The following is a 27,975-nucleotide window of genomic DNA, read 5'->3' as shown; positions in this document are numbered from 1 at the left end:
GTAGAAAACCACATGCATTCGCATTAAAATGGATCAAAACTACATTCCCGAACATCAACAACGCTACAGAAAATGATTTGCGTAAGTACTTTCTCCTGTAAATTTGAAGAAATCCGTCTCCGGTATAGTAAAGTGTTACCGAAAAAACAAATTAAAAATTACCTTACGCAAGCATGCGAACTTCCCATGGACAAAAATTGAACAAAATCTTAAGTAATCGCTTGAAAAGTTATGATTTAAGAAATGCACCAAATATCACAATTTTAATCTTGTGTTTGATCAAACTTTAGTCTTTCAATTTCTTCTACAACTACATCTGCCACATTAACAGGTCTGCCTAACTCGTTATAATCCTTGTAGTATATTAGATGGCACATATCTCGACTTCTTGCATCATTCTTGACAATATTAAGTAAAGTTTTATAAAATACAAATATATACTCTGACTTTTGATTTTCTGAGAACTTTGATCGTGCTGCAGCATTTTCAAATATGGTGTACATTGTGAGTAAGATGGATGCACCTTGCACAACGGCATAAATATGTTTGCCACCAAATTTGCTCACTTTACGAGTCTTAATTCTATATACTGTATTTTCATATGGTCGTGCTACATTACCTGCTCTACTGATCATTACAGGTTTCAACTTCTTTTTCACTTCTTCCATTCGTTCTTCTGAAAGTTCCTTTAAGTTACCTGGAATATATGCTGAGGCTGGAATAAGAATGAAGAACTTCTTTACAGGAAACGACTCTTCATCCAGACCTTCATCTATGATGAAATCATCTATTCTTTCTTTTAAGCTCTGAGAATCCTTATAACCATGATTTGGAAGCACTAGATTCAAATAACCATAGTAATACGAAAAAGCCATACTACTTCCATAATGTGCACCTTCCATCTGTTCTAGGATTATGGAATCTGTGAGGGGACTTTCAAATGTATGGAACTGGCAATGAATAATGGCACAAACTATAGTCGTTACAAAGTGCACTTTCCAGTCACTTGCTATAACAGGTACACCAGAGTCACTGTATAAAGAAAATAAAATCATAAACATGAAACCTGAAAGAATGCAAAAATATATCGTAGACGTTTTTAAAGAAAATGTGTTTGTGACAACCAAACTGTAATTACTTCCATAGCGTGTATGAACATGTTTCCATTCTTCACTAAACAAACATATTCTACAAATAATGACTGCAATCCACAGGGCACCATTAGTCAACACAAAGGATTCAAAATTTAAACTTACAAACACAGTCACTATCAAACATAGGAGAGCGGCAGAAATAGCAGAACCAATTCCTCTCTCCCGTAACACCGTAGATGGTAGAATACATGATTTGCTGCAGGGGCCTATCATCCCATCGATTCTACTGCACGACTATCCGAATTATTATTATGGTTCACACTATTTTATCTGTATCAATGAGAAGCCTAATCGTTCTTGTATGTTGTTCTATTCCACTAGTTCGGGTTCGTTCATCACAAAATTGTTCTTTGACATATGTTGTTTACGTATCTCCAAAGTCCACATGGATCACATTTCACGCGAGACCAGAAAAATACGATGTCCAATCTGATCCAACTTTCGCAACAGCGTTGGACTCAAGTATCGTAACATTTCTACGCTACCTTCTATGAAAAGTACTGAAAAGGTTGAGAAGAAAATGGGTAAGCCAGTTGAAGAATGCATTTCGTATAAATTGATTGATTGCTTAATTTTTGTATTGCAGTAAAATATGTATGTTATATCACAGAGAAAATCTAATAGTGTACTATTTGGTTATATCCATTTTTGGTGTTCTAGATGTGTTCGATACTTAACGACAACGTACATTGTTGGTAATATGTTTATCACATAAGAAGAAAACGACATTTTCACTACTGTGTTTTCACAGTGTCGGCCATGTAAAAATACTGTTTATAAATTACGTGAAATGTTATCATAAGATGTAATATATTAGCTACTTAGTACTGAAGGCAATAGTAGAGTTACTGACTGGTAATATATACAACTTTGGACACAAAAAAACTATTAACCCCCTCCTCGAAATGAAATCACAAATACGACACTGAGTAAGCATCCCCCAAGGCAAAAAAAATAATTCGCTCACTGGCTGTGAGGCCCTGGGGCCTATATCTAATCTGTGCCGTACGGGCCTTCCTTACATCACTGTATTTGTTAATTATAACTTTGGAAGGGGAAGTGTTATCATAAATAAAGCTTATACTGAGCAAACATCCTCCTCGTCGTACACAGGTGACTGTGAGATTTATATTGAGTTACCATTAGATTAACAAAATTCCGGAAGCGATGAAAAATTCGTGAGATATTATAATTTTCAGTCTAGGATCTCGAACCCTCGGGAAATCCCAAATGTTGGAAAGTTAAGGAAGCCGGGATTCCCGATTTCGAGAAATCCCGAAACGTTTGGAAGTAATGAAGCATTCTGAAATTCCTAAGCTCGGGAATCCCGACATCTCGGGAAATTCACGAAATGTCGGGAAATCCCGAGTCATTTTCCGTCCCGACATTAAAAAGTTGATACCCCACACCCCTAAAAAAAATATTCAGCGCTACTCCAAGTGTGCACATCATAACTCATAACTCCCAAACAGCTGTGCAACTGTTTGGTGGTCTAGACACGTAAACATTGGTCATGTGAAGATCAGCGGACTGCCGTCAAAGAGTTTATCATGTGATGTTTTTGGACAACATGTGTGCGTCTACGTTCAAGGTAGATAGAGATTGTGTACATTGTCGTACCTTCGACTGTGAAAGCATCGAGTAATAGACTACTTTGGAGCCAGAGTAGAACACTGTTAAGTATATATATATATATATATATATATTTTCGATCTAAACCACACAGAAAGTAGAATAGTACTTATCCGGTACTATTATCGTATGAGGGAAACACCTACGAATCGTATATTTCGGACTTCTTTACATTGCTAACGTGTTATTTTCGAATGTGGAACATTTCCTAAAGTGAAATAATGCATATCAATGTCTATTTCTTAGATTTACGAGTTCTTGCTGTTACTTGTTGTTTCGAATCTGTAACACATTATGGCCGTGATAGCGTACTGGTTTAGGGGGCGTTCTGAGAGTGTTTTGTCGATTTATGCAGTGTTGCAACCTCGTTCACCGGAAAATATCTACTTTCGTGCCCGGATTTGAAATTATGCTAATACATCGCAAACCATTGACGTTAGCCTCACAAACCATTGACGTTAGCCCCACAAACCATTCACGTTAGCCCCAAAAACCATTTTTCGTAAGGTTAGGTTAGGTTAATTTAGGTTAGGCAAGCATAGTTAAAAAAAAATACTCGACACATCATGATGTTCTAGTGAAAATACGGCGAGGCTGAAACACTGGCTACGGAGTTGCATCATCTTAACACACGGAACATTGCACTCTCGTGCAGAAAGCAAATGGCGGGAGCAGAAACAGCATGTTGGACAGAGGTTTTCGCAAAAAACAACATGCATTCACATTAAAATGGATCAAATCTACATTCAGGAACTTCCACAAGGCTAAAGAAAATGATTTCCGTAAGTACTTTCTCCTGTAAATTTGAAGGAATCAGTTTCCCTCATACAATAATGTTACCGACTAACTCAAATATCGACTTGTTACAACAAGCAATTGACAGCATTATACCTGACGAAAAGGTTTGTGCGTATGCTGATGACAAGGGAACAGATTTATATCGGTATAATTTAACAATACAGGGAATTTATCCAATTTGTTTGAAATTTGGGATACTTAAGTGAGACCTGGAATTCTCACTACTCTTTACAATTATATCCTGTATTACTCTAGCAACATAACAAAGACATTTATTGATTTTGTGATTTATGAAGGTGTGTGGGATTCCGTATAATGTATCAGTATTGGGAAAAAAAATTACCTTCCAGATTCAGATTTCGGGAAATGATCTCACAATTTTAAGTATCTAAAACAGTTGTGACATTTTGAGTAGTCTTGTATTAAAGGTGCCTAATGTATTTGGATGTGGTAAGAATTTACAATATAGAGAAAGTCTCCAATTTCGTTAATTTTCGGTATACTAACTAATTTTGGCCTCCTAATCACGAATCTGTTGTAAAAAACCGGGGGTCACATCTGGAAATTGTACATTTTGATGAAAAATTGTTCGTTAACGCCAAAAAACATCCACGGGTAGCTCCACAAACCACTGACGCTAGCCCCAAAAACCATCCACGGGTAGCCCCACGAACCATCCACGAGTAGCCCCACAAACCATTGACGTTAGCCCCAAAAACCATCCACGGGTAGCCCCACGAACCATTCACACGAGGTTAGGTTAGGTTCCATTAGCACTCATTTCACCCCTAAATTCATCGAAAAATAGGGATCGTACTAGAATTGAACATCACAAATCATTTTCTTGTAAAATAACGGTGTGTTTGGACACAATGACAGGAGATTACATTTTTGTTCGTAAAACTACCCATATACACCTATATATAAAAAAAATTCAATCGGCTTTTTTTAAAATTTTCAGACGTGACCCCCGGTTTTTTTCAACAGATTCGTGATTAGGAGGTCAAAATTAGTTATTATACCGAAAATTAACAAAATTGGAGACTTTCTCTATATTGTAAATTCGCTCCTTGGATGTTTTTCTTGGATGTGTTGCTATGAAGTTTGAACTGCATAATTTTTTGTTTACTCAGTCTGTCTACCTTTTGGTAATAGCGATTCATGTGATAGAGAGAGGGGAGTGGATATTTAATTTCTTTCACTTAGTGTTGCTTTTCTGCCACATCTAGCTAATCGTGACAATGAGTGATGACGTGAAATTGATGAAGAGACACTCAAAAACAGTGCTGTAACCACAGGGGTCAGGGTCATTGTCCCCACCAATCTTGGATGGATGTCCAATCTAGGGGGAGCAAACATTGAAGTAAAGAAATATGACTAGAGTCGACGAGCCATATGAAAGCGGCTGACCTTGAACAAGCCTCGATGCGCAGTAGCAAAAGGAGGTGGTGGAGACTGCCGTACAAAACGTGCGATGTTGTTCTTTTGTTTTACGAGCGGCAAGAATCGGTTTGGTTTTCGTTGTGACTGTTCGTGTTTCTTCAGTGTGATCACAAAAAATTTGTCAATATACGTGTGCAAGATGGCTACAGAAACATCTAAGCGTCGTATTCTACACAAACAAGCGCGAAATATGGTGTACAAAGTGTATCAGTTCTTCCAAAGGGAATCTCGCAGTGCAGACAGTGCCTCGTGTTCGTCAGGGAGCAGTGTTGCCAAATGTCAGGAGCGTACAGCGGCTGCATGTGGGATAAGTCTGCGTACAGTTCAGACGATTGCTAAGGAAGCCAGGTCGTCGATCGGCGATACAGGGTCGGTTTCTTTTCGCTCGCCTGGCAAACGTCGTAATCGGCGAAAGAATGTTACGCACTTGGACGATTTTGATAAAGGGGTATTGCGTAATAATATATTTGATATGTACGCAAATGGCGAATTTCCTACTGCAGTGAAACTTAGGGCTAAATTGAAGGAAGCTATCGGGTTTGCAGGCAGTACGTGGTCAGTGTTAAAAATTTTGAAAAACATGGGGTTCAGATATAGGAAAGGCAACGACGGGAGGAAATTTTTAATGGAGAGGGGTGATGTTGTAGCTGCGAGAGTGATCTTCCTCAGAACCATGCACGAAATCAGGAAATCTGGTACTGCAAATATATACTATTTAGATGAAACCTGGGTCAACCAGAATCACACGAAGACGACCTGCTGGAGAATGAGTGATGGTTCTGGTGGGTTAAAGGTGCCATTAGGAAAAGGTGCTCGTCTTATAGTGTGTCATGCTGGTTCAGCTGCTACAGGGTTTGTGCCCCAAAGTAAATTGGTTTTCCGCTCCAAAACAAACAGTACCGACTATCATTCAGAAATGACGTCTGCCGTGTTTCGAAAGTGGTTTTGCGAGCAGTTCTTGCCGTTTCTCGCTCCCGAATCCGTGATTGTAATAGACAACGCGAGCATACATTCCTTGCAAGTGGATAAAACGCCTTGTTCGAATTCAAGGAAGGCGGATATTATGGCATGGCTCTGTAACAAGAACATTCCCCACACAAGCACGCAAACCCGAGCAGAATTGTTGCAGTTTGGGAAACATCATACACCAACTCACAAAAGTTACGAAATCGATATAATAGCAAGAGAATATGGTCACAGAGTTGTTCGTCTCCCACCTTATCATTGTCAGTACAACCCGATTGAAATTATTTGGGCCCAGGTGAAGGGGTACGTAGCTGACAAGAACAAGACTTTCAAAATTGCCGACGTACAGAAACTGACTCACGAAGCAATAGACAGAATAGGTGTTTCCGAGTGGGCAGATTGTGTGGCTCACGCAGAAAAAATACAAGAAGATGACTTCCAGCGTGAAATAGTCAGAGATTATGTCATCGAGAAGGTCATTATAAATGTGCAAGACACGGATTCCGAAGAACTTGAATCAAGTGACGAGGTTGACAGCAGTACGGAATGAGCGTTATGTAAGTAAATGGCATTTTATTTTTTATTTTCAGTTCATGTTATACATGCCAGACAGTTGTTTTGTTATTGCGAGTGGCACAAGACTGGCGCATGATATCTGCGGCAAACGAAGTTGCCTTTGCCGCGCCGCGAAAGAATGAATCAAGTTCTTCTCTCGTTTTCTCAGTAACCAAATAACATATCGCTGTAAATATTATACGAACTTAAAATTTGGAGTTTTCTTTGTAACTTTCTCACTGGAAGTTATTTCAAATCTAATTTAATAAAAATCGGCTCGCAAGAGAACTTTTTCTCTATATAATAATGGTCAATAAAATATTTAATTTCTTTCACTTACTTTCAAGATTCTACACATTTAATTCACAGCACAATACGATTGTCTAAATCTTTCTGGTAATACTCGTGCAGGATTGGTATCGATTGTTGCAATAATAGCCGTGCAGCGGCAATTTACAATTGTTCGAATGTAAGCCATTGTTTTTTTTATTTTGAAAGAATGGCGAGAACCTCGAACGGTGAGTAGGTGGCAACAGCGGAAATGTATCTCCCTCTCTCTCTGCGCGGACTTGTCAAGGTCAGCCGCTTTCATATCGCTCGTCGACTCTAGCAGAATCTAAAGATAGCAGGACAAATGGATACTCAAGACGAAATTAGTTTTCAAGTGTTTCTTGCATTTTTCTTCCAGACTGTTAAGGGCACTTGCATAAGATACAGAGGGGTAATTGCCCTCATGATTTCAAATTTTATGCAAATAAAAGTACATTTCGTAAAATTTTCTTGCTCGCTTCGCCCGCAAATTTCAGGCACGCACATTTCAGAAACAATTTGGCGTATGAATTGATCACGTAATGAATTTAAATAATATTTTAAAAAAACTTTGAATAATTACGTACACAATTTAGCGTTAGCATGTTGCACATGTATTTTCTTATTTTATGCCGCTCCATGTTGCATATGTGTAAAATATATGTTGTACATTAAAGTTGTACGTGTCATATGTACAAAAAGAATAACGTTCGTCATGCATATTTTGTCTTTCAAAAATACAGCTTGTGTGCTTGTTTTCCACTTATTAGCTAATATGAAATTGAATGTTGTGTCTGTAGCATGTTGTCTGTTAAAGTACCTCAGGCACAACCTAATTTTTTGACAAATAATTATGTCAACTCTTCTGCTATGAAGTGAATTCTCCTAATTTTATTCATATATCTTTCGCAATTCTGTGACTGGCAGAAATCAGTATCAGCATAAAAAGACCTGGTATTTGGGGTTTGTACGCTTCTGCTCAAAAAGTGGTGGTGATAAGCTGCCCAGAGACCTTGTGCCGCGGAAATGGGGTAAGGCGAAGGAGGTCCCTTATATCGTTCAGTTTCGTACCATAGTCATTAAGGAAGGTATTTTTCATAATGTAAAGAGGATACAACATTTCCCTCTATAAAGCTTGGTATGAAATTAATGCTGACACTGTAATCCTAGAAGTAATTGATCAATCAAGTGATTCCTATTTGTTTGCCGGGTGTCAAACACATGTATTTCAACAACACAATATTTTGCAAAATGGTTAAGGTAACCAGTAGGCAAACATTGTCTGTAGTGATGCAAGAGTCTTTCATTTGAAGCAAATAGAATCTGTGGTGGAGTAAGAGACCCATGTTTCAATGTTTTAGCAAGTAGGCCTACAAAAAATGAATTACAAAAGATTCCACAATTCATCAAAGTGTAGATATTGTGTAACCATTATTATTTAATTAATTCGATTTTTCTTGCATTACACAACACAATGGTGGTGTTGGATTCTCGTTAGATTCCTTTGTACATAAAAATCTTTCATACTGGAAACAGAGGGAAACATTATGAAGCACGATTTATAAAAGACTTCCTTAATCAGTTCTGCAGAGAAGCCCTAAGCTGTTGGTACATATTAATGTCTATTAACATTATTGACCTGTAAATATAAAGTAGATACAGTCCCGATTAGCCTATTTAAGATAAACTTTATTTTTGTATTATTTTGTAGTCCGATAGGTCATTATTGAAATATTGTTATTTGATTTTGCTCGAACTTTTTTTTGTTCGTTGGAGTTTAAAAAAAAATTGTATTATTATGCTTTTCAGAGCCTGAAAGAAACAAATTTTGAATGCAAGATATCACTCCTTTCCTGTTACTTCTCACTTTTGGAGGAGGTAGGTAAGTGCCCCTCTGTACCTTGCTATATCTGCCAATGCAACACAATGTATTATAAATTTGCCCCCTCTAGGATTGACTTTGCCCCCCCCCCTACTAAGAATTTCTGGCTACGGGCCTGAATGGTTCATGGGGATTTTCAGTTAACAAGGTTGGAAACACTGCATGCCCACTAATATCTACCACGCTAGTCAATCTGTCTCGCCATATTGTGTCTTACGGAAGCGTAAAAAAGGAAGAACAGTAATTACTCATGTCACAAATTGATTTTATTTTCGTGAAAAAAGCAAAATAACTCCTTGAAGATTCTTTCGCATTGCAGAATAGGTAATTACAAACGTTAAAAATTATGAAAAAAGCTTGTGAGAGGTGTTGGAACCATACTGAATTTTTACCAAAATTTTTGCAAGCATCTCCATATTTTTCTTCACTTCGTACAAAGACACTTTTACACCTTAATCACCTGGCCATGAAAATAGGCAGCTGGGTAGAATTGCACTGGTGCCACATATGGGAAAAGCAAAGCAAGAGCGGGACAGAAGTCACTGGTTCCCGTGCAGTGTGTGCAGCGTCAACCAGTCAGCGTTGCCTAGTTCAAGCGGTAATACGGGACACTCTTATCATCCCTAATCTTTGGAGCAAATACTGTCAGTTTGAATCACATGGATCACAAAGACCCAACTCCACAACGAGATCTTTCATTCTCTCAAACCTCAGAACACACGGGGTTGTGCTCCGACGTGGCAACAGCTCGAACTCCTTCCACCTGCCTAATTTCAAGGCCGTGCATTTAGTGACTTTCTCCCATGCTGAATGTTCTTGCAGAGAATCATTTAATTTTTTAATGTTTTAAAAATATCCACATAGTGAAATTCAAAATCCCAATCTAAGGTTCATGTGTCTATCCATTTTTGTATAAGAGTTATGTAAGGTCAAAGAATCAGTTGAATGACTTTTTGAATACCCTGTAGTTATTTTGTTTTTGTGAGTTTGTATATGTGCCTACCCAATGCATAGTGATAAGACCGTTATCTTGTAATAAAGGAGTACCAGGTTTGATCCTCAGTGGAGACAAATGGAGAAGTGATTCGGATTCCATTTTAAAACTGTATGACCAGTTCTAATTGAATTATGAGTATAAAATGAACTTAAAACAAACTCTCACATGTTAGTGGCGTTGATGTCATAAAAATGATACAAATGTTAATAGGCCTATTAAGCTATTAGATGTTTCAGGACAATTAAAATCTTCACTATTCATAATACATATAACTCCATTAAATAATTAAGACTAATATGCCACTACAAGGGAGTCTTAAAGCCCAAAGTAACCTATTATAGCGAATACTGTTCTTGGAAAATGGCCAGGTTGAATGTTATACACACACACACACACACACACACACACACACTCACTCACTCACTCTCTCTCACACTCACTCACTCTCTCTCTCTCTCTCTCTCACACTCACTCACTCACTCACTCATGCGTACGTACGTGTATATATATACATATATATATATCAGCATCGCTGATGGCATAAAGTAATTTTGCCACCTGGTAATCTACGGAATTCCGGGTTCAATCACAATGAGCATATCTGAGCATAAAGTGGACGGTGTACTAGGGCAGCGTTTCTCAACTGCCGGGCTGTGACCCAGTACCAGGCTGCAAGAGTTCATTAGATCCAGTGATTCCCAACTATTTGAAACACAATTTTATATCTTCCAACCAGTCAAGACATATATCATGTGACATAATTTATTATTAATATTTAATTTCAATGGTGTATATTAATGTGTAAAGTTTAAAAAATTAGATAGGCATTTTTGAGTAGGACATCACCTTTATAAAATGAAATTACCACACTCTAGTCTGGCAACAGTTGAGAACAACTGCACATGGCTTGCTCCATGACCAGGTTTAGCAGCTATTTACATCAAATTATACATGATAAGACTTGAAAGCCAAATAAAAATGTACAGGAGTTTGATACTAGATTTTTTTATTTTAGTTATAGTTGAAGAAAAACTGTACTCTGCGGTGGTCTAGTCTGTAGGGTGTCTGACTGCCATGCGGGAAACTCTGGTTCAATTCCCAGCTTTGTCCCCGCATAGAGCAGCTCTGGAACTCACCCAGCCTTAAATCAATGGGGTACCTGGGGGATAAAGGTGGCCAGAGTGTGGTGCTGATCACATTCCCTCCAAAATGGCCTAGATTGAGAATATGTGGGGCCTTAGCTCCACATCCCCTAAAATGTGCCTTCGTGGCACGGGGAACTTTACCTTTACCTTGCCTGAGAGTCAGTGATTTATCCACACACCCCTAACCCCTCCCAACACCCTCCCAAATTTTGGTGAAAACCCCCAAGCAGAAAAGTGGAAACCCCCCCCCCCCCCACCCCTGGGTGTAAATATGGATGTTTATGATGACAATACTTCAACATTAACAGAAAGGAATCATTTGTAGCTGAAGAAGCGTAGTCCAATGGACCTTTCGGTCAACTGAAACCAAATTGTCAAGGAAGGAGGGTGGAATGGGCAGCATCGTCATTTCCTGGAAACAGGAGCTCCCTTGACAAGGCTTCGGTCAGCTCTGGGGAAGGGACACTGCCAGCTGGAAAATGCCAAACTGACCTCTCGCCCTCCTTCCAGGGAGCACATTCCGCGCACAGTTTTTGACAGTTCAGCGTTTGAATACCTTATATATTTCTTAAATACGTTACAGATTCGTACATTTTATTTATTCAACCCCTGAGTCAATGAAATTTACATTTTGTTGCATTTTCCTTTCGATTCTTTCATGTGAAAAATGTACGATAAAAGTAAGGGAAGAAATTATAAGATACAGGTTTGACTCCTTGTAGTGAATTCTGTTACTATGGTTAGCAACACTATTTTCTGTAACTTGGCGAGATGAATAATTTTGGAGTGGTAGAGAAAAGAACAGTCAAATGCCTTTGGCCTTAGGTCAGTCTCAGTGTAGCATCTCCGTTCGTGTGTTGTCGTTCTGTTTAGTGTATAACTATCTGAAGAAGATAGAGAAAATGAAAAACCAGACAGAAAGAAACCGGAAGTGGTGAGTAGAAAATCAGTGACACTATATGTAGGTATAATTTCTTCCAACCGATATTCATAAAGTACCAATATAAAATTTACTGACCGAGTATTAGATATAAAATGGCAAGTATTTCATGAAGAACCTAAGTGATTCATTCACGTCTATAGTTGATGACCATTTTTGTGGCTCCAAGAGTTCTTACCTTTGTAAAAGAAATTATATACTATTAGAAAGAGAGTTGTAAAAGGGGGAGGGTCCACGTGGGGTGCTTTCCTGGGTGCTAAGTACAAATAGGGTGCCGAACAAGCAAAACAGATAAAAATAGAAAAGGGACCCATATTTTAATGTTTTAGCAAGTACAAAAAAAATATTACAAATTTTTGCACAATTCATCAAAAGTGTAGATAATATGTAACCATTATTATTTAATTAATTCGATATTTCTTGCATAACACAACACAATGGTGTTGTTGGTTTCTCGTTAGATTCCTTTGTGCGTAAAAATCTTGCATACTGGAAACTAGAGGAAATCATTATGAATCATGATTTATAAAGGGCTCCCTTAATCAGTTCTGCAGAGAGGCCCATTAATCGTCTATTAACATTATCAATCTGTAAATATCAAGTAGATACAGTCCCTATTAGCCTATTTATGTTAAAGTTTATATTCTTTGGCAATCTGGAAAGGTCATTATCGAATAAAGCATTGCCTCAATTTAGAAGTGAAAATTCCTTGCCTTCCTTTTGCAGTTAACATGCCATGCGTTTATTTGCACATGTTATTTCGTTTTCTTTTAAGGCAAAGAGGCATGTGAACTCCTAATTCCCTAGTCTCTCTCATTTAGTATTTGAAAGATAAATTCTCAAAAGCGCCAAGCGTATTTTCCAAAGTTTTGTAAGGGTATAATGCATATGCATATTATTAATTAAACATAGCGACAGTATCCCATGATGTTTACTCTTTACAATCTTGCTTTGCTCGTTCGGCATCCTCTTTACCTCACCACATGCCCCCTGCCCCCTCCTGTTCTAACAGCTAGAAAATATACATGTATAATTTTAATAGTTCTATACAGCGAGTGAGTTCCAAATTCTGCTGGTGTTTTCAAATCTCTGTTTAAGCGATGATTCACAAACTGAAATAAAGTAATGAAACTCGATATATTTAGAGCATGGCCATGAAGACGTTAAAATATAGTGGGAAGTTGGGATGCACGTTTGATGGATACCTGATATTGCTTTTGAATGAAATCGGTCAAGGAATTTCATATTGAAGTCTTCAACGAACGAGCAAAGCTAGATTGTAAAGAGTAAACATCATGGGATACTGTCGCTATGTTTAACTAATAATATGCATAATCAGTTTGCAAAGAAATAGTTCTAAAAATGTTGTTGCTCGCTTCGCTGGCAGTGTCATAATTTATTTAAGTCATATTATATCTGTATCTATTACTACTACTTCAAACAGGCAAGTGCGCGCACACCCATGCAATGTATTCTCACTGATATTTCAATTGGGCACCCCCAAGTTGAACTCAGAGTTACACCTACGGCAAGAACGATACAAATACAGTTAAAATATTGTGCAAGTGTTCCTAATTTCTTTATAACTAGCTTAAGAATTGCATGAAATGATTCCTGGTAATAATATGTTAAAAATTTTGTGTTTTTTAATGTCATCCCTTGTGTTTTGTCTAACGCTTGATTAAATCAAGTACTGAATATTATCGGAAGGAAAGCAATACTCGAAACGTTAAACTGAAATGTTAACATTAATCTATTTTCCATCTTTTCCTGTATTTGACATCTTTTTTCTTCTGAAATGTTACCTGAAGGGAAGAGGGGGGGGGGGTTAATCTCTAGAAACATCCATGAACAAATTGAATTAGGGCGAACATTTTTAAAACGGTCCAAAATATGCACTTAACTTCCCCAAACTTACACCCCCCCCAAAATTTTCCAACACCCTCCTAAGGGGAAAATCCTGGATAAACCCCTGCCTGAGAGTACATTTGATAAGTGTGTTAAAAGATGAGCAGTATTTTCATTATTTCTCCTCTTCGTTTTGCTTTATATATATATATATATATATATATATATATATATATATATATATATATATATATATATATATATATATATGCCTATGCCAAATTCAAACCTTGAAAATTATATTAGTATACTATTAGATTATATTTACTAAATACATACAAAACTACCCTTAGTTATGTTTCAGTTTTGTAGCTGTGCATATACTATGATGATAACACTTGGAAAAAAAACATCCACTTTAAAAAAGCCGGCATTTTTTGCAACTATTGTTTATCCAGCTATGAATTCCATGTTAACAGTTGCATTTTGAATTTAGACATGAGTGTCTTTTTACAGGAGAGGGATAAATGAAAGCTATGGATCAAAGAAAATGCAGTCAAGTAATGAATTTCCACCGATTTGAAGCACTTTGGGGTAAAATGCCGAAAAAGCCCAACCAAAAAAGCTGCGGAAAAAACTCCATTTTTTTCCAAAAAAAAAGCCAGTTTTTTTCCGACCACTTCCAACTCTATTTCTAACAAAGGCATTTGGTATAGTTTCTACGTGGTGCCCAGGTCTATTCTTTTCTTTGACTCTCCTCCACCTCTTCCATAATTGCAAGTAACTCCCCTAATGGTTTGTCAGTGGCAAATAAGTTTTCGAACAATGAACGTTAGTGAATGTTGTACTTTTTTACAACACGCTCTTTCTCGTATAGTATTTTAGTTTTTGTTTATCGTACTGTTTGAGTGATTAGATTAGATACAAATGGAAAATAACGATTTCTTCAAGAATCTTCAGGTGGGGAGGACAATTTTGCATTTGTTTTTATTTGCTTTCATGTAAGATCAAGTGAATTATTAAAATACTGTAGTGAATAAAGCCTGAATCACACGGAACTGGATTTCCAGTAGGAATGCCCTAGTTGGCGATGGACTTTCTACCCATTTGCTAGTTTTTTAGCTTCACACGATACTTGTTACCTTACTTGTCAATAGACTTTTGTTCCCATAAGACATTCTGCAGAGCAGACAATCTACAAAGATGGACGAGAAATTTGAAGAATGTTGTAGGTGAATTACTGCTTTGTGCTTTTATTAAATTAAAAAATGAAAGTATGTACTAGAAATTGGCTTGAAAAATATGGTAAACAATACGTACCGAACAAGTTTTTTAATTAGCTCATGTATGCAGATTTATTCATAAATTTTAAAAAAATCAAACATTTAATTTAATACACTTGCAATAATAAGGATTTTCATTTTCGGCTAGCTAATCATATTTGTCACGTACACATCTCATTGCTTTGCATAAATACCTAAATATTAATGAACTGAACACGAATGCACTGCATGTCATCTCTCTCATTTTTTTTTTTTTTATCAAGAAACTAACAAAAATAGTCAGCCACAGACAAAAATCTCCCCTTTGCAAACTCTCAGATTATCTTCACATGGCCAAACTTTGCTCCGATTGGCTGTTCCACAGAATCCAGTCGAGGAAAGACAGTAGCAATTAGAACATGTCCTATTCCTCCAAACTAGTCAAGCAGCCAGCGTTCACATCCGGGCAGGTAGCCAGTTCAGCACCAACTAACTTGATATCCAGCTCCATGTAATTCGGCCTTTATATCTTAAGAACCAATCACACGGAACTGGATATCCAGTTGGTTGGCGCTGAACTGGCTACCTGCCTGGATGTGAAGGCTGGCTGCTTGACTGGTTTGGAGGAATAGGACTTGTTCTAATTGCTACTGGCTTTCCTCGACTGGATTCTGTGGAACAGCCAATCAGAGCAAAGTTTGGCCATGTGAAGATAATCTGTAAGTTTGCAAAGGAGAGTTTTTTTTCTGTGATTTTAGAGTGCTGGCTGTTTTCGTTAGTTTCTCGATAACAAAAAGAAAAGTAAATAGATGTCAATGATATGCAGTGCATTCATGTTTAGTTCATTAATATTTAGGTATTTATGCAAAGCGATGAGATGTGTACGTGACAAATATGATTAGCTGAAAATAAAAATCTTTATTATTACAAGTTTTTTTGTGTGAATGAATCCTGCGAATCTCATGTATGAATATCCATACCAGAGTTCATCAAAAAGCTTGTTCGGTACGCATTGCTTACCATATTTTTTTCGAGGCAACTTTTAGTCCATACTTACCTTCTTTATTTTTTAATAAAAGTACAAAGCAGTAATTCTCCTACAGCATTCTTCAAATTGTTCGCCCATCTTTACAGATTGTCTGCCCTGCGCAATGTCTTATGGGAACAAAAGTCTATCAACAAGTACAGTAACAAGTATCATGTAAGGCGAAAACTAGCAAATGGGTAGCCAGTCCAGTGCCAACTAGTGCATTCCTACTGAAAATCCAGTTCTGTGTGATTCTGGCTTTACATACCATATTTTTTTTGTATTCTTGAAAAAACCTTGTCAGCACTATAAAATAATATAGAATTAGTGTTTCAAACCACTTTATGCCCATATGGGCTAATCGGGACTGGACCTACAGTTTAAATTGGGATGCGAACCACTGTGCAATGTGCCTCCACAATTAATAAAATAATCTTATCCAATAAAAATAAAACAATTAAAAATAACAATGTATAAACATAAGAACATTAGAAAATATATAGTCATGCAGAACAAAATAAATTAAGCTTGTGAAAGGAGCTAATTTATACATGTTGTTAAAAAGTACAACATGCGACTGCTCACGTAAGTGAGATAAGTTCTCATCCCGAAAGGGTTAGATAGATTTATGTAGTTGTTGTTTTAAGTCCACTTTATGCACAGAAAGGCTAATCGGGACTAGACCTACAGTTTAAAGTGGGATCTGAAGAACCACTATGTGCCTGCACCGGTTATCGAAACTAGGACCCCAAGATGGATTTATGTATATTGACTAAAACTGCATTCAATATTGTAAGAAGTAATGGGAGTGCTTTTAAAATTTGTCAGTTATTCTCAAGAAATTCACTCAACACTTTCTGTCAAATGGGGACATGTAGTTATTGTGCGAATATGGAGTATATGTTGAGAAATGTTCTGAAATATGGAAATAATATGTAAATATAACTAAAATATGGAAAATAGAAAACTGAAATTTTCGAGTCTACATGCCATGATGCCTAAAGATAATACAAAATATAACTGATTTCAGCTTCATACATAAATATGTATTTACATATAAATCAGTTTCCTGCTGATGACTTAGTTCTAATAGCAAGAAATGTGAATAGCCTTAAAATAAAATTAATTTGATTCAAGAAAGAAAGAAAATTGATTTTGGAAATTAATGAAAGCAAAGCAAAATACACTCTGTAAAGAAAAAATAGCGACACCTCAATTCTCACAGTAACTTACACAGAAAACCATAGTTTCAGCCTGCTAGAAAAGAAATGAAAGGAAGAGTAGGATAGTTTCGTTGCATTATCTGTGACACCTGTGGTCACGAACGGCGCTAGTCAAATGTTTGTGTAGCAGTAATATTCCCGCCAGATGGTGCTGAAAGCACCTCGTCAGTTATCGTCGTGAGAATTCTGCATTGCAGTTGTGATGTGTAGGCCAAGGTAAACCGCAGTTAGTGACCGTTTTGTGCTTTCTCATTGTTTGTACAGTGTTAAGTGGCAGTATTGTTGTGTACCCTTGTTTTTGTGTGATATTGTTAATGTATGTGGACTCTAAACAAGTAAAATGGGTAAGAAATGTGACTTGTCGCTACGTCAGCAATGCAAAATTCTTACTCTGCACAGCGAAGGTAAATCTCTCAGGGAGATCGGTGGAATACTCAAAATTCACCATTCAACAGCAGGAGGAGTAATTCACAAGCAAAACCAGCATAACGAATCGTCACTTCGGCAACAGTGTGGTAGAAAATGGAAAACATCACCCAGAGAAGATCTGAAAATGAAAACAACAGCACTGCAGAATCGAGGAATGAGTTCCCACCAACTCGCTTCTGTAATTAGAAATGACCTTGGAATTGCAGTCTGCCATTCAACTGTGTTGTCTCGACTGCGCGAAGTGGGTATTGGGAAGAAGAAACCGCATAAGAAGCCGAAGCTGACACAAGCACACAGGGCAGCAAGACATAAGTTTGTGAGGCGATATTCAAGTTGGACTGAAGACTAAGTGAAGACTAGTGGAAGCACGTCATTTTCTCCGACGAAAAGAGATTTAGAATAGTGGGAAACGATGGTGGTGTGAAGTTATGGATGCGAAAAGGCAAGGAACTTGAAAAGAATGGTGTTTCAGTGACGCAAAAATTCACTGGCGGAGAGATGGTGTGGGCTTGCTTTACTGATCAAGGCATCTGAAGATGGAGATATGTGAAGGGTCAGTTGATTCACGAAAATATCTTAAAATTCTGGAAAGTAAAGTTCTTCAACAGCTAGAGACTACTTTTCTGGAGAAAATATGGACTACTTTGTTTTCCAGGATGATAATTCATCATGTCCCCAAGCTAAAATTGTTAATACGTGGTTCAAGGACTGAGTATTTCGAGACACTGGTGGCCTCAACTCGCCTGACATGAATCCCATTGAAAATTTTTGGGCCATTATATTGCAGAAGACTGCATAACAAGACATTCTCGAATAGAAGGGAACTCGTGGAATAGACAATCCGGGTTTGGTTCCATGAAATCGAGGTTATACTTTGCCATAACCTTGTAACCAGCATGCCTCGACGATTGGCTGACCTGCAGAAGGCCCATGGTGGTCATACAAAATACTAGTTTGCTGTGTTGTACTCTCGATGTATATACACAATAAGTCTTACCCTTAAGATATTCTATTTTTTTGTTTTGTGCTATTCTTATTGTTTCTTTGACTTTTATGTATTACTCTCTACAAAGGCTTTTTTATAGAAACACACACACAGTTATATATGCATATAAATTCATTATAGTCATGTCAATAAGCTAAAACTGTGGCGTATGTAGTTAAGGTTGGACTGCTCATTGTGAATATGCATTGTAATGTTATCAGGAATTCATGTACAAAATCATATTGGTTAATGAATCTTGTGAAAACCATATCCGAGCAAGTGTCGCTATTTTTTCTTTACAGAGTGTATATGAAAACAACAGCAAGAAAAGGAAGAAATCGTGTGCAAGATCTAAAAATTGACAACTATAACTTTGAAGGGGTTAAAAGTTTTGTCTATCTTGGATCAACAGTTAGTAATAATAATGGAGTTAGTGAAGAGATTCAAAAAATAATTATGGTAGCAAATCGAGCATTCTTTGCAAAGCTCACACTATTAAAATCCCAACTAATATCAAGATCAACAAAAATTAAAATATATAAAACACTAATAAGGCCAGTTGTAGTATATGGATGAGAAAGTTGGAACATTAGTGCCGAAGATGCCAACAGACTACATGTATTCGAAAGAAAAATAGTACGAGGAATTTATGAACCTGTCAAGAGGGAAATACTACCTGGAGAATATGCAATAAGATGGAAATAGACAATCTGTTACAAATGGATGATATAGTGAGATTTGTAAAATCAAATCTATTAAGATGGATGGGACATATTGAGATAATGCAAGAAGGAAGAATGCCAAGAGCTATTCACTGTGCCAAGATGGAAGGGAGAAGAAAAAGAGGAAGACCAAGAAACCGCTGGCTAGATGAAGTGGAGAACGATCTGAAAACCCTAGGAGTTAGAAATTGGAGAAATGCTGCAAAGTATAGAGAAGAATGGAGGGCTGTAATTTGGGAGGCCAAGGTTCATCCAGAACTGTAGTGCCGGATAAGTAAGTAAGTAAGTATTCCTGATGAAGAAGTAACGATAAATGCAAAAAACACCAACATAAGGGTAACAAACAAACGAGGACATTGTTCTAGTAACAATAGTGAAAATCTCAAAAAGAGAAATTAATTCAGACCAACTAATTTGTACTGTCTAATGCATCCCAGACCATACATAGTCATGGTTGAAACTACATCCAACTTCTAAGGAAACCTAAGAGGAATTAAACTAGGAAAAATACTCAAATCCGTGCATGATAAAACACAACTATACAAGTAAGCCAAAATAGATATAAAAATATTTTTCATAGTGAAGGAGCTAGCTAATAATTTCACACAGGACCATCATTTCCTCAAAAAAAAAAATTACCTCACAGCACACATACCATATGGAATCACACAACGGGTATGTATAGGGTTTTCCAATAAGAATGATATGATTTTGAAATGACTGGCAACTATGCTTCAAATGTTATAACTGTCACTAGTTGTCCTTTGTGTTTAGTTTACTGTGACAATTCATCATGGCTAAATACACGCTTCAAGAATGTTTGGTTATTATCAAAAGAATTTATGAAAATAGATGTTCTATTGAACTTGAAACGGATCATAATTTTGGGCAACAAATTATCTTCTCAGATGAAGCTCATTTCTGGTTAGGTGGATATGTTAACAAAGAAATTTGTCGTTTTTGGTGTGAAAACAATCCACAAGAGATTCACGAGAAGCCCTTGCATCCGCAAAAGGTCACTGTAAGGTGTGGTTTGTGGCATCATCTGACCTTTTTTTTTTTTTTTTTTTTTTCAAAACGAGGTAGGAGATGCAGTTACATTGACTGGTACCGATTGATGTTAACAGATTTTTTGTGGTCAAATTTAGATGAAATTGATTTGGAGGACATGTGGTTCCTACAAGATGGTGCCAAATGTCACACTGCTAATGCCACTATCGACGTATTGCAAGAGGAGTTTGGTGAAAGGATAATTTCAAGAAATCAACTGTTAGTTGGCCTCCAAGAAGTTGTGATTTAACTCCTTTAGATTGCTTTGTGTGGGGTTATTTGAAATCTATAGTCTATGCAAACAGCCCACGAACGCTTGATGCATTAAGGTTGAACATCAAACGCTGCATTTGTGGCATTAGGCCAGAGTTATTGCACAAAGTCATCAAAAATTGGGTTCATCGAATTCACTCGTGTGCATGAAGTCGAGGTGGGCACTTAAATGATGTGTTATTCAAAACATAATGTAATAAACTATGCTTCATAATAATATAAAAAGTTTGGTTGTATCTGAAATAGTTTTTATGATATTTCATTGTAAAATCATATCGTTCTTATTGGAAAACCCTATATATGGCATTGACTTAGAATTTTCTGAGGAAGATACCATCAACCCTAGTTCAATTTGAACACAATTACAGAGGACAGGTAGAAAAGTAATCTTAACAATGGATACCAGGCCGCCATGTATGGTTTCAAGGAAATTAATATGCAGACAAACTAGCCAAATCTACCAATGAGAAGAATAGTAAGATACTACCTCTACCATATACGGCCAAGAGCAAAACAAAAAATTAAGGGAGAATGGCAACGTTTCTATGACACTTTGTCTCAAACAACAAATAAAATTCACCACCAATTTTTCCCAAAGATCAATGACCCCTGGTGGAATGACCTAAACATATCCAGAACTAAAAACTAACTAACTAACTCCCTAGCCTTCTTAAACCCGAAGGTTCATGGCTGCAGCAACACAGGCCTTCCATCTTTCCCTATCTTGAGCAAGTTCTATATACACTTTTCCATCCCTACCGATTTCCCTTAGGTCCATCTCAACGTTGTCCCTCCATCTTCGTCTTGGCCTTCCTACAGGTCTCTTACCATCAGGTTTCCCAACAAGAATCCTGTAAACTCCTCTTTCCTCTCCCATTCGTGCCACATGGCCTGCCCACCTAAGTCTTCTTGATTTAATTATTCTAATAATATCTGGACATGAATACAAATTATGTAGTTCTAAATTATGAACCTTCTCCACTCACCTGTCTCCTCATCCCTTTTAGGTCCAAAGATTTTCCTAAGGATCTTATTCTCAAATACTCTCAATTTATGTTCCTCTTTCAATGTAAGGGACCAAGTTTCACATCCATATAATACTACAGGCAAAATTACTGTTTTGTATATTTTAACTTTTAGTTTCTTAGATATTAAACGAGAAGACAAAAGTTTATGAAGAGAGAAGTAACATGCATTTCCTGAATTAAGCCTACTTTTTATTTCCACTTTAATATAATTTTCATTTGTTAATATTACTCCTAAGTATTTGAATTTGGAAACTGGTTCAAACGAGTTGTTATCAATAATTAGATTTTGATTATTACCTAACACTTGGTTTCGGCCTGTAAGCATATATTTATTTTTCTCTTTGTTAACTTCCAAACCTATCTCTTTAGCAGTTTGAAAAATATTTTAGCATTATTCTTAATTGTATTCACATCATCCCCCAGTAAGTCTACATCATCTGCATATGCCAACAACTGAGTCACACCATTTAATTTTAGTCCTTCTTTAGTTTCTTTTACCTTCCTTACAGCATATTCTAAGGCAAAATTAAAGAGCAATGGAGACAATGCATCTCCTTGTTTTAACCCATCATGAATTGTAAATTTGTCAGACATATTAATACCCACACGAATTTTACTTTCTGTTTCACTGGTGCATATTTTTATCATACTAACAAGCTTCTTAGGTATTCCAAACTCTACTAATATATTATATAATTTATCTCTTTTGACCGAATCATATGCTTTTTTGAAATCAATGAATAGCTGATGGACATTTTGATTATATTCCCACTTTTTTTCAAGTGTCTGTCTGATGTGAAAAAGTTGATCTGTTGTTGATCTGTTACGTTTAAATCCACATTGATAATCACCTATAATTTCATTAGCATATGGGGTTAGTCTTGTTAAAAGAATGTTAGATAATCTTTTATATGTTGTTGAGAGTAGAGAAATTCCACGGTAATTATTGCAGTTCATTTTATCACCTTTTTTAAACACAGGAACAATTATGGATTCTTTCCACTGTTGAGGGATTTCTTCTTTATTCCATATTAAACAAATTAATTTATGAATTTGACATATTAATGTATTTCCACCATATTTAATTAACTCAGCTGGTATTAAATCAATGCCAGGTGCTTTGTTATTCTTTAGCCTTTTAATAGCATCTTTAACTTCAGTCAAGTTAGGTTCTGGAACTAAAGGTTCTGCTGTGTGTACTTCATTTACTTCTGATTTATCTGCTACATGAACATTTCAAAGGTCATTAAAGTAGTTCTTCCATCTATTTAGAATATCGCTTGGGTCAGCTAGAAAATCACCGTCTTTATCTTTTATCAAGTTTACTTTAGGTTGCCACCCCTTTCTAAACTCATTTACACCTTTATATAAATCTCTGATATTTTTATTTTTGCTGTTTGTTTCAATTTCGTTAATTTTGCTTTTCAAGTAATCTCTTTTTTTACTTCTAAACGTGCGGTTAACTTCTCGCTTTATTCTATTATAATTGTTTAGATTTGTATCATCAGAGTTATTTAACCACCTAAGTCTAGCCTGATTTCTTATTTCTATTAGATTATGACATTCATTATCAAACCATGGCTTACTTTTTCTCGGTTTATGGTATCCTATACTTTCTTTAGCTGCTGATTCTATTGCATTACGTATGTGCTCCCAATTCTTATTTACGTTGTTTCATTTATATTTTCATCATCATTTAAATCCTGCAAAACATCAAATCTATTTGACAGTTTAATTTGGTAATCTTTCTTAATTCTTTCATCAGTAAACTTTCCTGTATCAAATTTTATAACTTTTAGATTTTGTTGCTTATGATTTATCACTGAGAGTCTTTCTCTTAATTTAGCAATTACTAAATAATGGTCACTGGCACAGTCAGCACCTCTATGTGTACGAACGTTAATTATACTAGTATGCCTTCTCTTATCAATGAGAATATGATCTATCTGATTATGAGTTTTACCATCTGGAGAAGACCAGGTATATTTATGGATATCTTTATGTTTAAAAGTGGTACTTTTCACAATTAAATTCTTTGAGGTTGCAAAAGTAATCAATCTTATACCATTATCATTACTTAATTCATGAAGACTTTCTTTACCAATCATGGGTTTAAATGTCTCTTCTTTGCCAATCTGTGCATTACAGTCACAACCCAGAAGTACCAAAATTTTAATTATCAGATTACAAACAGAACATATTCGAACACCAGAATTCTTAAACTGAATAGGACAATGGCCCACAAATATTTGTGAGTGTGGAGAGGCTATTGGATCAATAGAACATATGATTTTTAACGCATTTTTCATCAACACGAAAGAGACCTATTGTGGAAACATTAAATCAGTTGCAAATACCAATACCTACACAACTAAATAACTTCATATTCTCACAAAACCCAATCATACCAAATGTAAATTTATAAAGAACTCACAAATTACCATATGAAAAAAAAACTAAGATAAAATAAAAATAGACACATGATACTTTAGTACCAAAATGTAACCATGTTATTTACTTACCTACATCTTTTCTTTCTCCTCACCAGGGCACACCCCATCTAGTAAGAAGACTCCTCAGTGTGCCTCGAAGGAGTGAAGAATAGTTTTTGTTTGTTTATTAACAACCCAAGTTGTGCGAGCGTCCAGAATAAACTAACATCAAAAAATTTAGATCAAAAGGAAAAGCGAGAGAGAGAAAGAAACTGGCCAAAAGTCAACAAACAAGGTGAAGGTCATTGAAGAAATCAAGCAAGCAAGCATTTGCAGCTGGCTGGAATTTCCCCAAAATTTGTGTACAAATGTCATAAATAAACTTACGTAGTGAAAGCGCATTAAATTGAAGTTAGTGTAAACTTTGGGAGCTTAACTGATTACAGCTTTAAATGTTTTTATTGTTTCCAGAGTGCTTGCTGTGATAACACCACAGAACACTCAATTTTGCAAGTGGTTTGTGCTTTCTTATTTCTATAATATATAACAAGGCAGAATTCTACATTTTCGAGTAACATCTGGCAATTTTCATAAATTGTGGATGGAATATGTGCCAATATTTATCAAATATAAAAGGAGAATTGGAAGCATTAGTTGTGCATACCTATTCTGTGGAGATTGATTTATAAAAATACTTGTCCTAGATAGTATTATCTTGAACTATGTATGTACTTTCTATAAAAACATAACTATAAGGGCGAAACTCCAAGACAAGTGACATTTATGTGCTTTATTGTGTTTAGGTTCAGGGCTGATTATGCTCACGACTAAAGTAATTTCATCAAAGTTAAACACACAACTAACTTTTGTGTGGTCGATTTCACAGGAGCGAAAAGAAATTTCTGGTACATACGCTTGTACATGTCTAAATTTTGCGGCTGCCCTGTGACACCCTTTTTATTTTGTGCCGTGGTGGTTCTGAAAACCGATATCATATCAATATGAGCTGTCCTATATATGATTTAATGGTTTCATTTATATTTAATAGCAGTGCACTGTGTTTGTCACACATGCTGTTAAATCTGTGTTCATTTGATAAAGATTGGAAGTATTTTCGCTCGGTGAATTCAAATAATCAGTTTACAGCAATGAGAATAAACTTGTTGCGTAATATATCAGTACTCAGTGGCATTTTATCGGCTTGTCTCATAGCATTGTTGTTTATAGCATGTCAAAATTATGACATTTCTATTCCAGCTGTTGATTTTAAAGTCCACTTTCCAGTTCTTATGATGTGTGAAATTATTTACCGTTACTTACTCTCTCGCAGTTCTTCCGTAAGTAGTAACAAGAAACTAATGGAAGGAGTAAACTGTAGCACCGGAATGGCTTATGCATTTTTTTATGGTTATTTGGATATAATACTTCCAAATCATGGCTATCAAAATTCTCAGAGTATAAGAGAAAGAATCGAAGACTTCATATTAGAAGAACAGTTGGCTGAGGACTCCTTTCCCATCAAGAAGATGTTTGTTCTTGTTCCAACATCAGCCTATGTACCAGGTAACTTGGCAGACTTGTCAGAAGGAAAAATGGAAGAAGTACGGAGAAAACTTAGTCCAATAAGACTGAATAGAGCAGGTTCAACGCAACGGATATACGAGAATACGGTGTACAGAATTGCAGCTTCCAAAGATAGTAAATTTGGAGGAAAGCATATTTATGCTGCAGCAGAAGGACCAGCCATCTTATTGACCTTATTTAATATGTTTAAGAGTGATTCAATGCAACCTGGGTTTTCGAGTGAAGAAAGGGCACTATTAACATTTGAATTCTATAAGACCTTGATTTCAATCATTCATAATGATGTTAGAAGTCGTGATATGTGCCACATAATATATTACGAAGATTATTGTGTAGGGAGACCAGTTAATGTAGCAGACATTATAGTTAGAGAAATTGAAAAGCTAAAATTTGGGTTGGAAAGATCAATGATTATGTGAAATAGCAGTTACTAATACAAAAATCGTAAAATATGGTGGTGTTACAATCCTACCCCTGTGCAAGGTTTTCTTAAAAATTATTCATTAATTTATCATGTAATTTAAATTGTATTTTTCATTACTAAAAGAAGCAGGTTCTTGCACAAGTAAATACTCTTCAGTTGTAGGCAAGGTGGATTGATTTAAAACACGATATTTTAAAGAAATAATTTATAGAATAATGTATAAAAGATTTTGTAGATATCAGAATCACTTTTGGTGAAAGTACATTAATCTCTTAATCATTTAATTGTGTTTATTAGGCTCTAACAAAGCAAAAGAAAGGAAACAAAATGTATGTACTGCAGCTCATACGAAAGGAAATGTAATAGCCCCGTTCGGCGGGCCAGACAACTTCAAGTCTGCTCGAAGATCTTGCATGTTTAGCGTTCGGCAGGCGGAAGTTGACGTCACGTCTTATAGAGTGAAAGCGTCCAGCCATTCAGACGGCTTACGCCATTTTGCAGCCGGAGCAAGTTAAGGAAAAGTTGACTTGTTTCGTCTGCACAAGATCTTGCAAGATATATGCAGTGGAGATATATGCAGTTTGGGATAATGTTATTGCGTGGATGCCTATTGTTATACTTGGCGATGTTTCACAACATTCTTTGTACTCAAGATAAATAAATGATACTTTGAAAATGTTGAAATATTGTTTTGAAGTGATAGAAGTTCATTGTTTTATATGAAGACCACGATCACTGAATATCTTGTCTGCTTCAAAGAACGAAGAGCATGACTTCGACACCAGATTTGAATAATACAATCTACTTTAATGAATTCTAAGTATATATCCATAATGAGACCTAATGTGGTAACATTTTTTCTATTTAGAACAGATATTTTGATTGAACTCTGAATATTATGAAACTGAATATGAAAATGAATTCAAAATTGATTTTAATTACTTAAATACAATTAATCGTATGACAAAAGATGATATAACCATATTTACCCCCTTTCCGAGAATAGTAGCTACTTTTTCATACTTTTCTAAATATATTTATTCTCTGTAATTTTCTCCTTTGCAGCTTGTATGCTAGTTGTTGCATTGACTAGTTTCATCCGCAGACAGCGTATGACTTTTTTTGTTGTCCGGCGATTCAGCTAAGATGATCTTAAGCCGGAAGTTGGTAGTCACGTGTTTCCTCTCGGATGCATCTTGCAGTTGTCTGGCTCCCCGAATGGGGTTACCATGTAAACTGTAAACACACTTAAATTTCTCTTGATTTAAAATTCAAAAATACAGTGTGTTTTAAAAGTCGCGCAACCCAAACTTTGAAAAATTATGTCACAAAATCCGTGAGAGATATTTACATCGGGTTTGCTGCATTATAAAGCCTTATCTTTTGAGATATTTTTCAATGCTTAACATTATCAATTTATTCCATACAGAAAATTAAAAAATAATAATAACTGGCAGAAGGCATCGTTAAAAGTTTTCCAGAAATGCACTTTTGAGTGAGAAAACTATATAAGAAATTATCGGAGAGTCACAATTAGATGTCTGATGACTGATCCCATGTCAATCTGTCAATTTCGACCAATAATGATAGTGTGCAGCATTTGATTGATTTATGATATCTCCGTAGCTGGCAACACTAGCAGGTCAAAAATTTGTCAACAGATGCACGCAATATGTGCTTAAATATTGGCCCTACATTTGAATGAAAAATCAAAATCATATTTTGCACTGAAATTTGACTTTTCTATGCACCTGGCAACCCTGCCATGCTAATGCAGTTGACGAGAGCTTGTTACAAAATGGTAAGGGAGAGTCATAAGTGCGGCTACTTTCGTCGAGGCTTTTTTGTGTTTGTGTCTACTTTTTTA

The 27,975-nt window shown here is 36.2% G+C and overlaps 3 protein-coding genes across 10 annotated transcripts in view; 2 read left to right on the top strand and 1 right to left on the bottom strand.

Annotated features, from left to right (window-relative positions):
- Window positions 1-27,408, top strand: part of LOC145990977 (stimulator of interferon genes protein-like) — a 42,459-nt gene extending 15,051 nt beyond the window's left edge. Inside the window, exons 1-3 of one of the 8 annotated variants that reach the window (XM_083126582.1) lie at window positions 2,670-2,745; window positions 8,667-8,739; window positions 24,217-27,408. In XM_083126582.1, coding sequence (XP_082982708.1) covers window positions 25,102-26,103 — 1,002 coding nt within the window. In that variant the 5' untranslated portion in view covers window positions 2,670-2,745; window positions 8,667-8,739; window positions 24,217-25,101 and the 3' untranslated portion in view covers window positions 26,104-27,408. The other 7 variants (XM_083126621.1, XM_083126591.1, XM_083126601.1 and 4 more) reach the window with 7 other exon arrangements.
- On the bottom strand, window positions 264-875 carry LOC145987853 (stimulator of interferon genes protein homolog). The gene has a single exon (XM_083122605.1). The coding sequence runs from the start codon at window positions 873-875 to the stop codon at window positions 264-266; it is 612 nt and encodes a 203-aa protein (XP_082978731.1).
- Window positions 5,794-6,543, top strand: LOC145987844 (uncharacterized). Its single transcript, XM_083122592.1, has one exon. It carries the CDS (start codon window positions 5,794-5,796, stop codon window positions 6,541-6,543), a length of 750 nt encoding a protein of 249 aa, XP_082978718.1.
- Window positions 27,409-27,975: the final 567 nt, after the last annotated feature.

This window comes from Lepisma saccharinum, chromosome 1 (assembly GCF_977018435.1).
Source record: "Lepisma saccharinum chromosome 1, izLepSacc3.1, whole genome shotgun sequence".
In the NCBI taxonomy this organism is placed as follows: domain Eukaryota; kingdom Metazoa; phylum Arthropoda; class Insecta; order Zygentoma; family Lepismatidae; genus Lepisma; species Lepisma saccharinum.
The sequence above is the reverse complement of the archived record's forward strand: the minus strand, read 5'-3'. Positions and strand labels throughout refer to the sequence as shown.